The sequence below is a fragment of the Solanum tuberosum genome, unplaced genomic scaffold, assembly GCF_000226075.1.
Source record: "Solanum tuberosum cultivar DM 1-3 516 R44 unplaced genomic scaffold, SolTub_3.0 scf00149, whole genome shotgun sequence".
Lineage (NCBI taxonomy): Eukaryota > Viridiplantae > Streptophyta > Magnoliopsida > Solanales > Solanaceae > Solanum > Solanum tuberosum.
In genome coordinates, this window is record NW_006239072.1 from 221,130 (window position 1) to 236,255 (window position 15,126).

General features: G+C 33.6%; 2 protein-coding genes across 4 annotated transcripts in view; one reads left to right on the plus strand and one right to left on the minus strand.

The window, feature by feature from the left end:
* Window positions 1–2,848, minus strand: part of LOC102593692 (splicing factor, suppressor of white-apricot homolog) — a 4,750-nt gene extending 1,902 nt beyond the window's left edge. The window contains exons 1-5 of one of the 3 annotated variants that reach the window (XM_006352452.2): window positions 2,497–2,774; window positions 1,806–1,969; window positions 1,563–1,654; window positions 490–1,326; window positions 4–205 (exon numbers count right to left, since the gene is read on the minus strand). In XM_006352452.2, the coding sequence (XP_006352514.1) occupies window positions 4–205; window positions 490–1,326; window positions 1,563–1,586 (1,063 nt within the window). In that variant the 5' untranslated portion in view covers window positions 1,587–1,654; window positions 1,806–1,969; window positions 2,497–2,774. Of the gene's footprint in view, window positions 1–3; window positions 206–489; window positions 1,327–1,562; window positions 1,970–2,496 lie in introns of those variants that run through there. The other 2 variants (XM_006352450.2, XM_015310963.1) reach the window with 2 other exon arrangements.
* A 4,998-nt stretch (window positions 2,849–7,846) lies between these two features.
* Window positions 7,847–12,742, plus strand: LOC102594461 (proline synthase co-transcribed bacterial homolog protein-like). The gene is made up of 7 exons (XM_006352453.2): window positions 7,847–8,136; window positions 8,780–8,846; window positions 9,491–9,537; window positions 9,851–9,938; window positions 10,422–10,555; window positions 11,294–11,392; window positions 12,209–12,742. The coding sequence occupies exons 1-7, from the start codon at window positions 7,915–7,917 to the stop codon at window positions 12,281–12,283; spliced, it is 732 nt and encodes a 243-aa protein (XP_006352515.1). The 5' UTR covers window positions 7,847–7,914; the 3' UTR covers window positions 12,284–12,742.
* The last annotated feature ends 2,384 nt before the right edge of the window (window positions 12,743–15,126 follow it).

The following is a 15,126-nucleotide window of genomic DNA, read 5'->3' on the forward strand; positions in this document are numbered from 1 at the left end:
CGGCAGCAGCATCCACATTCACCCCAGCCTCTTGCTCTGAAGTTCTAGTCAGAGAGTCTTGTGTTTCCTTCTTGGATTTGCCAATCACCATCTTAAACTTCTCTTTCTTATCAAATACATATGGCAGATCATACTCCGCAGACCTTAAAGAGGTAGAATCATTTTCCTTCAAAGAAGATCTCTTTTCTGATCCATGGACTTTTGACTGCACAACAAAGAGGAGAAAGGACACAATGTTAAAAGTAATTTCACACTTCTCTCCAAAGGGGAGGTAGTATAACCAGGTTCACATGCATTATCTACGCCAATAATCCAGAACCAAAGAGAAAAATACTGCTAATTTTTTTTGTGCTAATAATTAGTACAAAGAAGAAAATGCTAAGATCGAGAAACCAAAATTATGCTCAAATTTAGTTAATTAAAAAAACTTTAGCCATGTAAATGCAGAGGAACCCATATGACGTTCCCAGACAGAGAAAGAGCTTTCACCTCTTGAGCTTTCTGGAGTACTTTTATATAGTAAGGATGATATTGGTTGGACGGAAGGAGAAATGGGAATCTCCCATGTTTACTGTCCTGTTCCATAAGAGTTGACTCAAACTGCTTCCCATTCCTCAGAATGAACTCCACTATCTTATCAATCAATCTCTTCAGTTCAAATGGAGGCTCCACCATCGGTCCAGTCTTGGACACTGCTCCTAGACCAGAAATGTCTGTCTTTGACTTTTCTGCTGCAGCAGAAGAACTAAAGTCACTTTCCTTCCGCATGCTACTTCTACTACCACTCTTGGAAGCACTAACCAAATTATTCTTTTTCAGTGAAGGAACCTTTTCTTTATCTTTACTAGAACGAAGTGAATGAGTAGAACCTTTCTCATCTGTTTCATTCTCACCATTTTCAAATGCCTTAGAACTAGATTCAGCCCTTTCAAGTGGACGGGAAATGTTAGAGGTATCCAAGGACTCCACTTGTACACTGGAAACTCTGGATCCAGGATCATCCCCATTTGCAGGCTCCTCATCCTCCCCGAACCCATAAACAGAACCAAGCATAGATAAAGCACCTCCACCACCGTCATGTTCCTTGTGCTCATTAGAAGTCTTCGTTCCTTCACTTTGAGCATTCAAATCACTATCAGATTGTAAAAGTTCAGGATGATCAACAAGAAACCTAAAGTATGGATGAAGACCATGGTCAGGCATTAAGAACCCAAATGTTGGATTGTTTCCCTGCTTCACCCTGAGAACAATTTCTGACTGCCCACCATGTTTGCTCACAAACAGAGCAGTCCTTGCAATTATTTGATGCAATTTTTCCGTTGGTGGCTGCAAAAAGATAGAAAACCAAAGCAACAAAGACTCCATTAAAATGTAGAATTCACAATTCTGGATAAAAATAAGCCAGAACCTTAGATACAACTGAAGCTTTAAACATATCAATCAACAAGTATGTGTATCCATTAGTGAAAGTAAAAGAGCAATATCAAGTGATTAAGGGAAGATCCCTCTCAATTAGCAACAATTGTCCTTACAAAGAAAACTTTTCATATTCCTAATCCCACCTGCACTGCCCCTTGGTCATGCATCAAAAGGGAACAAGGTGCCTGTGAGTGGCAACCTTAGATCAAAGGAACTCCATCCCTGCTCCGAGCATCTGAAAACTTAGACACAGTGAGCCTTAGAATAACATATTGTTTGGACAACTTGTAGCATTGGCCACATGGGAAAACCTCGTTAGCATGTAAACACCAATATCCAAGCTTTATGAAAACAGACCAAAAAAAGGAAGAAGAGCGCAAGCTTACCAAGCACTGAAGAAGATTTTCAGGCACTTGAAAGGAGGGACGGAAGCCAGAGCTTTCCTGGACCTCAGAACTTTTCCTGTCAGCAAAATCATCCGTGTTTCCATATGAGAAACCCACAGCACGATAGGCAACAGCATCTGCCGACTCATCACCTTCTTCTAAATCTGAGGGAAGAAATCATAGGATCATATTCATATAATCATACTGGCATACTACCCAAGAGCAGCAGTTTCACGCAGAAGCAACAGGAAAAAGACTACAGACAGATAGAAATGATGTTAACATAATGGTACGTGCATTGATAAGCAAGAACAATCTTACTAGTTCTGAGTTACAGATATGTATATAATAGGTCATATAGTGAAGCTAAAAAAATTGCTACAGCCGCAAGCTAGGCAGGCAGCATGCTACATTTCCACAAATATTTTATGCTAAAATCAACAATATATACACACGGATAGCAGAAAGAACCACTTAACAGATATTAGCATCACCTAGCCACTCATCATCGTTTATCAGATTGTTAATTTCTAAACATTTTATGAACAGCTTAACAGATATTAACATCAGCTAGCCAATTGTTAACTCCTAAACAGTTTTATGCTAAAATCAACATAATACATACACGAAAATTCATCCGCACCACGTTTAAACAAAAAATACAAAGGAAGGAAGCAAGAATTAATTTTACCTGGTTCATCTGAAGGCAGAGGAAGATCGAGGTAACGTTCATGATCGAGCTCGAGCTGAATTGAAGCATCAACGAGGTTATACGAAGAAGAAGAGTGAGATCGACGCCGGGAAGGTGGAGGAGCGGAGAGAAGGTGGCGAACATCGTAACGATCAATCTGGAGAGAGTTCCAATCGACAAGCGCATCGCCGGAGTTGACAAATGCCGCCAGGGAGTCGTCGTCGAAGAAGAGGGCATGGCGGCCGACCACCTCTAGATCCATCGGACAACGAATCGCCCTTAATCTCTCTACGGTCTCCGATAGGATTTGAGTGAGAAACCCTAGAGAATTAGGAACTCTTTGGTGAATTGGGAATTGAGATTTGAGTTTACTTCTAGTGGATTGGGCCGGTTGAATTAGGCAAGTGGGTCAGGTGTTGGGCCAGTGTCTACTTGAGACAACTTTTACAAAAGAAATCAAACTAAATAGTGATGTTCGGGTCAACTTACTATCTCAACTAAGATAGAATTATTTTTTAGAAATAGCAAACGTAATAAGCATAATAAGGTTCTATAGCTATAGTTTTGATTATTGTGTTCCATAGTAATAGTTCTATTTGCTATGGAGGCTGCGGTTTGTATATTTCGCTTGCGATTATGCAAATAGGGTAAGTATATACAAATTTTGTATTTATACATTTAGGATTTTTCAGAAACTCTATTTGTATATTTTGCTTGCCAACATACAAACATGGTAATTTAATATGATTTTACATAAATCGTATACAAATAGTTAGGGTAAGCATATACAAAATTCTGGATTTATACAATCAAAAAACGAATTATACAAATTCTAAATTTATACAAATCAAGCTAACTATACAAATCAGGTGAATAGCAAGAACTGTGGAAACTGTAGCTGCGAATTACAATTTTCTTAAACTGTAGCTATAGTACCTATTATAGGCTAAATATTTGATATTCTGCATAATTTTCTCTATAAAGAATTTACTGTATTCCTTCATTTCAATTTGTTTGACATACTTCTTTTTTTGTCTTATTTAGTAAAGAAAATTTACATAATTAGTTTTATTTTAACAACTCTTTAGTTTCAACTTTCCACACAAGATTAAAAGATATTTGATATATTTTTTATTTTGAACTATAAGATTCAAAAATATTCTTTACCACAAACTACATGCTATTACTTACCGTAGCATGAATGTCATATGAAATCATTTATTCAGATTTGTGTAAAATCTCTAAATGGAATCTTTTTTATTACATTTAATAAGGGAGAAATAATTTCATCCAAATAAAAGTTTACATGCACTCGATGTTACACCAAACAAACAAATGCACACAACATATCTTTCATAAACGTGAAAATTTAATATATGACATATATTAGACTAATATTTTCAAGTTATAACAGTAGAATTAAACTTTCAAGTTGTAACATTAAAAAATTCAGGTTCTAACAGTTTATTAAAAAAAATTGTTTTTAATAATTGAAAACATTTGTTTTAAAAAAAATTAAAATAAAACGTTTCTGGAATAAAAAAAGGTAAAAACGGAAATAGGGGTGTTAATTAGATTTGAAATGATTGAAGATAATTATTAATTAGCATGAATTAACGAAATTCAAACTAATTAAGAATATCCAGTTTCCTTAATTCACTCTAATTTGTTAAATTTAATTAAAAATTATGATTTTATCAATAAAAAAAAATTCTCCCACGTTTCTCTCTCTTCGATTTTTTTCCAGAAATCTTGTCACTGTCGACTAATTGAAGTTTTTTCTGTTTAAAAAATCTTGATTTTGTTGTGATGGACAACTACGTATCAATATTAATTAAATATGGTGGAAGATGGATCCTTCATGTTAGTATTTGTTTTTGTATTTCAATAAATTAAAAAAAAAAAAAATGAAACTGTAAATCACATTATGTGATTTTGTTTTTGTAAATCGTCACTATAGGTATTTTTTTAGTTTTTTTGTATAAACAAAATATTTTGTTCATAATACGTATTAATTGTTGTGAAACTATAATATTAGTGACTATGTTGGTAAGTTTTTGTTTGTTTTTTTTTGTTTTTTGGTTATTTTGTATAATGTTAAAACGTTTCTTTCGTGAAAAATTAGCGCAATATATGAATGATTTGAGCATAAATGTATAACATATAAATATGTTTATCGTTGTAGATTGGGTTCGTAGATTAAGATTATAATATTGAATATTATTTTTTCCCTGAAAATATAAATTAAATGTATAGTTTTGAATGAATTTGGTAGTATAAATGGAATGAATTTGGTATGAAAGTGTGTTCAGTAATGTTTAAAAAAAGTTATTTAGAATTTTGAAGAAATGTATGAAAAGGTTTTAAAGTTGGTATAAAATTTGAAATTTTATTGTTTATATAAGTTTTGTCAATTGTGTATAAATTTGGTATGAGTGATGATTGTTTATATGAAATATGTATTAAGTGGGTATGAAATGTGAAATATTATTATTTTTTTAAATCCATTTTGTAGAGTACTGTCTGAATGATATTTGTATGAAAAGATAATGACAAGTGTGTATAGTTTTGTTGTTATTATAATGAATTTTGTGGATGAAATTTATATGTTCTTTGGATGACTAATTTTTTTTTTTTAATGAAACAGGGAAATATGTTGATTTTCAGATGGAGGGGATTATATATGAATCTTCTAGTCTTTATAGTGGTCTAGTAAGTGCGATAACATCGCAGCTTATGATAGATGGTGATATTAATGATATAGAGATAAAATATATAGTTAGTGATCAATGTCCACTTCTTAGTATCCACAATGACCCATGGGAAGTTGACATATTGACCGATCTCAACCAAATCAAATACAATTTAGGAATGGTTGTTTTGGAGGGCTCTGAAGCAGTAAAAAATGAAGTAATAAAGTACATAATGCCAATTTTTAAGCGATCTTCGGTCTCAAAAAAGTTAGCATGTTTAAACTTATTGAATAAGTCTAACTTAGGGACTTTGGTCATTTCCCCAAAATATTTTAGGATAAGTCTATTGGGAATAGACGGATCTGATAAAAAATCATTAAGTAGTCCACATTTAAGACCAGTTATCGCTGTGAATTCCTTAATTCCAAAACGTAATTCTGTATCGTTATTTTCACAACAAGCATGTCGTCTCTGACATTTTCAGATTCAAGAATCATCAAATGCCGCAATAGTTGACATTGAATCTTTATGTTGTGCATGTCATAAAATACACGAAAAGGTGTTTTTTTCAGAAATTGTTGAAAATCAACAGATCAGCAAACACATTCATGTTTGTACATGAAGACCAGTGTGTGTGTATCTTCCTTGCCTATAAAATAAAATTGTTTATACTAAATTAAAACATACTTCATACAAGTATTATACAAGTTTCATTCCAGTAGTAACTATAGTTTAAAGATAGTTATAATTAAATTATATCATATAAATTAAACCAAAAATAAATCAAAATCATAAAAACATTGATAAAAAAATATAAAAGTATGTTCATACAAGTATTATACAAGTTTCATTCCAGTAGTAACTATAGTTTAAAGATAGTTATAATTAAATTATATCATATAAATTAAACCAAAAATAAATCAAAATCATAAAAACATTGATAAAAAAATATAAAAGTATGTTCATACAAGTATTATTCATGTTTCATACACATGCATATAGATAAATTTTAGTAATGCCTTATACCATATTTATAAAAAAAATCACACCAATTTTATTCAAACATCATTCCATTTTCATGTGCACTGTGGCATTCATCAATCTACTTTCATAAATTTATCGACATACGCTAAAAATAATTTAACAATTTTAATACATTAATGGATAAATTGAAAAAGAAACCTTCTTAATAGGAAAAGTCCCAATTTCATATAAAAACTATTCAAAATTTATACAAAAACAGAGTAATTAAACAATTCATACAAATTGCATACCAATTTAATAATTCATACCATATACACAATTAAGAGACAATCACACCACTATTAATACACAATTCATACCATTCACATATCAATTGTATCAAAATTCATACAATATCCATCAATCAAACATTAAATTCAGATTCATACATATTTTTTTTCAGATTTCGAACAATTTTTACACAAATAAATATTTCGAAAACAACAATAAGCATAATGTGATGTAAAAAAATCACTATTTTGACTAATGTGAAAATAAATTAAATATAGTACTTACCCTAACAACTTTTTTGTGTTTTTTGGATGTTGATATTTCTAATTCCTTCTTTTTGTTGTTCTTCTTGTTGATGGTTTTGAAGATTGAGCAACTTCTACATTTGTTTTTTCTTTTGTTTTTTTCTTTTTGATTTCACTAACAAAATCAGAATCGTAATCAGAAGGGGTTTCAACAATTTTCCCCTTCCTTTTCTTCCTCTTTTGATTTGCCTGGGTCGCCCTTTTCTTTGCTTCATTTTTTTTCTCTTTCCGATCCTTCAACTGAGATGAACCACCCGTCGCCTGATTTTCAATATTCGCCGAATTTTCAACAATTTTAGGCGGGGAGTTTGAGTTAATATATTGAAAGTTGGAGCATGAACTTCATCAGTAGAAGTTCCTTCAATCAATCTGGGACTCTTTCGAGGCGTTTCAATGAATTTCTTAGACATGATTTTGTTGAAAAACTTAATTGGACGGACGATTGTGAAAATGGTGTAGTTGGTTGGTGAGAAAAATGGGAGAGACAAGGTGAAAGTGGGGTAGTGGGGGTGATGGCGTGTAGATTTGAATAGGCGTGGGTGGAGGGTGGTGGAATTGAGGTATGGTAGGTTTGGAGTGTAACAGTAAACAAAAAAGTCTAATCTATGTAAATCCCTTAATATGTGTAATTGATGATTTCAGTCTTAAAAAAGGAACTGAATCAAATTAATTAAATATTATTAATTAATAATATAAAAATATAAACAGATTAATCATTTATTAAATAAATTGAAATTGATTTTTAAATTAAATTAAATTTAATTGATATGTCATAACCCGTAAATAAACTGTTACAAGTAAGAATTGTTTAAAAGTATGTTTAAAATCCGTAAAATTTACTCTTAAATATGTATATGGCGTGAATTTTCCTTCATAAACACATTTATATATTCTCATTTAAATCATTAAACATAAATTATTCGATTATATAAATATTAGGTACAACCTTTTAAAATTTCATATTTATTTCACCACAATCATTTATTTTTTAAAAAAAATTACTAGTTCTTCCATTTCAATTTTGTATTTATTTCCAAATAATAATGCATATTTTTTTTATAGGAAAAAGAAAAAAAAATTGTTTATAAAGAAATTCAAATCTATTTTGTGGTTTCTATTTCCCGACGTAAAACAATCAGCGACCAAACAAATAGCTGAGCAGAGAGATGGCTGCTCCGGCTGCCGAGGGTCTGGCTGTGACGGCGCTGCGGTCAGTGATCCACCGTGTCCGGCAGGCTGCTGAAAGGTCCGGCCGCCGTGCTGATGACGTGAGAGTGGTGGCCGTTAGCAAGACGAAGCCTATTTCTCTTATAACCCAAGTGTATGAAGCCGGTCACCGTTGTTTTGGTGAAAATTATGTACAAGAGATTATCCAGAAGGCTCCTGAGGTATTCATCTGTTTCCCTTTCAGCATTGGTAATGCTAATTAAGCTTTAGGTTGTGGCAAATTGTTCCCAAAATAGAGAAGAAAACTGATTCTTTTTGTTTAAAATGTGTATAAACAGAGCTGAATAGATATAATATAGTCTAATTAATTTGGGATTGAGACGTAAAAGATACTCTATCCATTCTCTTGAGTCAATTTGATTAATATTAGATCAATTCGATATTTTAAAATAAAAATTTAGATATGCAAAAACTATACCCCTTTAATTTAGAATCTTGTGGTGTAAAACCAAATATATGAAGAATGTACCAAATATTCTTTAATTATGTGGTTTTAAACATCTTACTTGTAAAGTTGAAATTAAAGAGTTGCCAAAAAGGTAAAGATGCCTGCTTTTTTAAATGGGCTAAAAAGGAAAATAGGGCAAACAAATTGAAACGGAGGGAGTACTATGTACTATAAGTTGCAATTATTCTCATGTCAATATGTTGAAAAGATATACTTCAAAATGCTGGTCAAAGTTCACAATTGTTGAATCTCGAGAGGGAGAAAGTGCCATGTGAATTGGGACAAATGGAGTAGTTGATTGTTGCGGACAGATTTTTCTCATTGTGCAATATTGATTATGTGCTGCTGATATGCAGCTTCCTGAGGACATAGAATGGCATTATATTGGGCATCTGCAGAGCAATAAAGCGAAGCAACTCCTGAGTACGGGATCATCTAAGTATTTGTGCCATCTTTTGTTTTGTTATTATCCAATTTCCCTAAATTATCCATCAATTGACATCACTTCTCTCTCTCTCTACTTTTGTGGTTTTCCAACGAGAGGTTGGAAGTTGTGTGATGATACAACTGCACAACTAGTGGTTCAGTGGTACTCAACGAAAACTTCAAAATTCTGGATTCGCCTCTTGTTGCAAGCATCTGTTTCTTCAATGATCCATGGGATCCTATATTTGGTTAATTTGATTCTTTTCCAATTGCAATCTTGGTAAAACACTAGTCTGTTATTTTGTGCTTAGGGCCTGTAAGGTAAGATTGAAGTGTCTAATTAGAGTGTACAAGCCTTTTTGTTTTGTATCCAAACAGGGCCAAAATCGTCTCTCGATGCTTAACTTGGTGAATTACAAGCCTGCATATTTTCTCTTGGATGTATTATCTTCTAATTCACTTTTATAATTTCAACTAGGAATTTGTTATTTAGTGCAAAGGACCTGAAAATTGTAAGTTGAAAGTTGAAGTGTCTAACAAGAACCCCCCTCCCTACTCTCAGGAAGCATTTCTGCTTGTATGTGTAAATCGGATAAGCATATCATATAAAAGTTGTCTAAAGTTTACCTCCATTATTGCAGCTGCTGTTCCCAATCTAGCCATGGTTCACGGTGTTGATAACCAGAAGGTAAAGACTTTACCTGTTTCTTAACGCTTGATGAGGTTGATGAGTAGTCTCTCTGCTTACAACAACAACAACAACAACATACCCAGTGTAATCCCATAAGTGGGGTCTGGGGAGGGTAGAATGTGCACAAACCTTACCCCTACCCCATGGAGGTAGAGAGGTTGTTTCCGAAAGACCTCGGCTCAAGTGCATCAAGTCAAACACACCTTGAAGCTTTAATAAGTTCGTTTGTTTAGATTATAGTCTCTTTAAATGCATATTATTTGTTGAATTGAACAAATTTGATCAATCATACAACACTTCTTCTCTACAGCTTGCAAACTATCTTGATCGTGCGGTTTCAAGCATTGGCAGGCAGCCCTTGAAGGTTTTGGTTCAAGTTAATACCAGCGGAGAAGAGTGTGAGTATATTTTCTCCTCATTCTTGCTTGCAGATCCTAAGGGAGACTAGTCGAGCTTGACGGCAACTCTAGTGATTAGGATCTACGAGCCGTGGAAGAAACCACTAACCATTGCATTAGGGTAGGCTGTCTATATCACACCCCTTGGGGTGTGGCCCTTCCGCGGACTCTGCTAGCACATGATGCTTTGTGCACTGGGCTTCCCTTTTTAAGCTATTTGGTTGTTGGTATTTTTGTAGCAGTATGGTTTAGGTTATGAAAGGTTTCTAACGTTGCTTCAAGTCCTCAGATTACTGGTTAACCTGCAGGTGAAATCTCACCAAATTCGAATCTGAGTTGTTAGATTTTTTCCCACTGCTTGTAATGTGTGTTTGATCGAATTGTACAATGCTTTTTTTTTTATGACGTTCAAGGCCAAAGGACTCCAATCATTCTACTTCCGAAGGAACTGACAAATTTGTTAATTTTTTTAACTATATGCAGCAAAATCTGGTGTTGATCCATCTAATTGCATAGAACTTGCCAAACATGTCAAGCTGGATTGCCCAAACCTTGAGTTCTCTGGCCTAATGACAATTGGACAGCCTGACTACACTTCAACCCCAGAGAACTTCAAGGTGATATTCTGTAATGAATCCGTAATTCAGTTGTACATGAGTCATGACATATAAGAATTCTTAGCTCTCCCAACTGTTTGAAGATGTCCCATCCTTTACTAATAAAAGATGCAAAGGAGAACAGTTGTAAATTACTGAAAGCAAACATTTTTTCTTGATAACCATGGTGTCCGGGTAAGCTTGTGTGCACCTCGACTAATTCCATGAGGTACCTGCTACCTCTCAACCAGCGCAGATATTGGGTATCTCTGTCCATCAAGGCTTGGACAGATTGGAAGAAATCACCTAGTGTTGAAAACTGACCTTTTTCGTCAATGTTAATAGTCACCTTAACAATTTTCGTCATAGTTATGGGGAATTCCCTTTCCTTAGTTTGACCTTTATGTATAATAGAGGGATGTTTTTCTTGTGCCAAGTATTTTTTTGGTGAAGCTTGTGCTAAGTATTTTTTGTATATGGAATCCTTGAGAAGTTTGTTATCGGATGAATTGTTTTGAGTCATGCATATTGGAAGCTTCATGACAAAAAAGGTTCATATTAACTCCATCAAATTTCCCAATTTCTCCAAATTGCTGATCTCCATTTATGTTGTTGTGCTAAGTAATTTTAAGAATTTTGTTATCAAATGAATAGGTTTGAGTGATGCATTTGGGAGCTTCATTATAAAAATGCTCATACTCCAATTTTCCCCATTTCTGCAAATTGCTGATCTCCATTTTTCTTGTTGTAATGCAATAGACGCTACTGAATTGTAGAACTGAAGTTTGCAAGGTGCTTGGTATGGCGGAGTCTCGATGTGAGTTGTCAATGGGCATGTCTAGTGACTTCGAGCTAGCGGTAAGCTGGTCTTGTCTTACCTTGTCATAAAAATCTGATCTCTTCATCCTGAAAAGTTGATTCTGATTGAGATAATCACTTCTGATAAATTTCCTTTGCTAGTTTTATTTTTGGCATAATACATAAATGTGCCCTTTAACTTGGCCTCATTTTACGTTTATGTCCTCCAACTTTGGATATGCACAAGTAGACACTTAAACTTGTATAAAGTAGAACAAGTAAACACACGAGTCCTACATGGCACAATACACGTAGGACACCACATAGGACAAAAAATGACATGTAGGATGCCATGTAGGACATGCGTGTCTATTTGTTCAACTTTATACAAGTGTCTACTTGTGCACACCCAAAGTTGAAGGGCATAAATGTGATTTGAAGCCAAGTTAAAGGGGATATTTATGTATTATGCCTTTATTTTACTGCTGCTTTTGTCATGTGAAAGCAGACAGACCCCGTACATCTCTTGATTGCCCTTAAGTTTAATTTAACCCCCATAGCTTGCTAATGCAAAAAAATATTTTCCTCCGCGATTTATTTTTCTCGTATTGTGAACCAAAAACAAGTTTTGGAATCAGTTGCATCTGTTCGAGATGGCCATGTAATTCATTTTTTCGCTTTTCTGCCAATGGATTTCCTAATATATATTGTTGACTATTTGTGTAATCTGTGTTGTTCCTGAAGTAAGCATGGAATTATGAAAAATATGAGCTGGTTGTATTTTGCTCATTTAAAGGATATATAAGCTGCATTTGGAAACTGCTTGTTAAGAGAAGTAGACGTATTATGTGTTGAATCTTTATCGTTATACTGCAGATAGAAATGGGCAGCACCAATGTGAGAATTGGATCCACTATATTTGGACCTAGGGAGTATCCAAAGAGACAATGAAGTCAGTATGAACTTCATCTCATAGAACCATTCACGAAAGCAATAGGGAGTGAGTGAGGCCTTTCTGAATTTACGCACAATCAGGGAGAAAAATGAAGCAGCGATGACAAGAGAAAGATGCTATTACTTCAAATCTGAAGCCCCATCATACTAGAAAGTTATGTCAAAATTGTTTTACTGTTGATTGTTTTTATATTTTTAGAACAGGACTAAGTGTCCCTTTACTCTTGACTTGCCTTGATTCACTTGGTCTTTTCTTTTCCGAAGCTTTGGATCTGTTACATAATACATAAATTACCACCCTTGATAAAGAGAATCAAGATGGAGAAAAATGAAGATGTCACTGTAGTTACTTCATTTTTTGTCCTTTTATTTGTACTTCAGTTGCCACACACACATACATAATCACATTATTAGAATTTTTACATGATTTGTAATATCCAGTAACTTATTGCCTTATTTTATTGTGTTATGGAGTTATTTGCTAAATTTTGCATGTGAATTTTTGCTTCACTTTCTGTATTGGGTAGAAGCTGGTGGATTGTTGTCAAAGTAAATAAACCCACATGTCTGTGATTAGTATCCTTCACAAGACAATGCATCACATTTATATTAGTGACATGAGTTTCTGACTTCCGGAAACAACCTCTCTACCTCCACGAGGTTGGGGTAATTTGTGTACACTCTACCCTCCCCCGACTCCACTTGTGGTATTTCACTGGTATGTTGTTGTTGAGACTTCAAGATGGAAAATTTATTTTGAAGTATGACTCATTGACTCCCTTTCTTTTGTCTCATGGTTCTTAAGTTTCTTAAAGGTGTTTTTGCACTATTTGGGGTCATTTGGTTTGAATATGCGTTATGATGGGATAAATTATGTTGGGATTAGTTATGATAAAATAAGTTGTGCTAGGATTATTTCTTATTGAGTGTTTGGTTTGTTGTATTCAAAATAATTTATATTGATAAATTTTTAAGAACAAATTGTTTGTTTACAAAATTACCCTTCACTTTATTTAATTTTTTTATTATTTTCTTTGCGAGCTTTAGTAATTCATTTTTAAAATAAAACTTTTATTTTATTTAACATAAATATTTTTGCTTATGTATTCCCATGATAAGTACCATGTGTATTTAAAATGTAACTTTTTCTTATTTAGCTTAAAAATAGAACTTCCCTCTTTAGTTTGTTAAAGAGAAGAAAATTTATGAGAAATCAAAATAAAATAAACGTAAGAATTAGTCAAATAAATTCACAAATAAAAATTATATTAATATAGTGTAATTTTTTAATAGAAAAATATGAATAATTATCATAAAAATAAGAATTAGTAAATATTTAAAAATAATGTAAATATACATAAATGTGAAAAATGAGGTATAAAAATGATTTAAAGGGATATATTTGTCATTTACCTATTTTATCCCGAGATTTCTATACCACCCCATATGAGGGATAACTTATCCTGGGATAAGTTATCCCAAGCTTTCCAACCAAACAAGGAAATAAAGGGTACTTAAAATTTATATCCACCACAACAAACGACCCCTTTATGTTTTAAAAGTAATTAATGTTGCTCTGTTTTTCTTATTAAGGTATTTATGATTTTGAGCTAGAAACTGTACCTTTTTTATGATTCCACATTTGTTGGTTAAGCTTTATTACATGATATGTCTGCATTATATGTGAGAAAATTTTCATTCGTGGGTGACATTCGACAAAGCAACCTTGGTATTCAGCTTGAAGCTGGAAATTGGACAAAAGGCGCTACTTTGCCCTTGGATTAGCTATGCTGGTAACAAAAAAACAAGCAGGTTTTCCATGTTGTGATGCTTAATCACTATGAAATGTGACACAAGCAGAATTGAGGCATGGCCATAAGTGAAAGGAGGAAGAAACACACATCATCTCTCTCTTATTGATATGAAATGGGGAGGCTCAATGCCTTTAAAAATGAGGCAATCGTCTTAGGCCTCCATATTTGAGGGGCCCCATTTTTAATAATAATATAATTATTTTTTAAATTATATTTTGTCATTCTTTTAGTTCGTTTTGAAATATTAAAGAATGTTTCTTTCTTTTTTGTCAATTTTTAAAGGAAAAATACATAAAACCCCCCCTGAACTTGGCACGAAAACTTACTTAGTACTTAAACTACACGGGTGTTTATATACCCCCTTAACATCTTTTTATGTGAATTATTTTCAACCCTCCGAACATCAGCCCAGTTGAAGGCTGGGCATTGTTACACACGCGCATTTTCATTGGTCCACGTCGCAAAGGGTTTTAAAAATATCTTACCCGTTTTATATAACCCACCTGTTCCTAAAATACAACCCAACCCATTTTTAAACAAATATCCCTAAATCTCTCTCAAATCTAAAGACCTAATCTGAAGAATAACAAGTCATTAGCGTGAAGGATTTGCTGAGTTTAGGATTTTCGTGAAGAAACAAAGGATTTTCGTGAAGAAACAAAGGATTTGCGTGAAGAAACAAAGTTACCAGGTTAGAAATCTTCGTTTAGATGATTGTAATATTTGACCGAGTTTAGGGTTTTCGTAAAAGCTTAGTTTTTTTTTAGCTTTTCAGTTTGACGATGGATGTGTACGTTACCTTAAGGTTTCACCATGGTGGAAAACTACAACAAAAATCTCGTATTAAGTATGAAGGATTTGAGGGTAGTGAGGGTTTAGGATTTGAAGAGGCTGCACAACCTGAAGAACCTATTGTGGGTGAAGAGTTGGGTGAAGTGTTGGGTAGGACTTCTACTGGTGTTGGAGAAGACTTGGGTGGTACTTCTTCTGTTAGTGTTGGAGAAGACTTGGGTGGTACTTCTTCTG

What these genes read in the sequence shown, in the direction of transcription:
- LOC102594461 (XM_006352453.2), top strand. Translation starts at nt 7,915, where the DNA reads ATGGCTGCTCCGGCTGCCGAGGGTCTGGCTGTGACGGCGCTGCGGTCA. An exon ending in TAAAGCGAAGCAACTCCTGA is followed by an intron (nt 8,847 to 9,490) that starts GTACGGGATCAT and finishes CCATTATTGCAG; the next exon opens with CTGCTGTTCCCAATCTAGCC. An exon ending in TAATACCAGCGGAGAAGAGT is followed by an intron (nt 9,939 to 10,421) that starts GTGAGTATATTT and finishes AACTATATGCAG; the next exon opens with CAAAATCTGGTGTTGATCCA.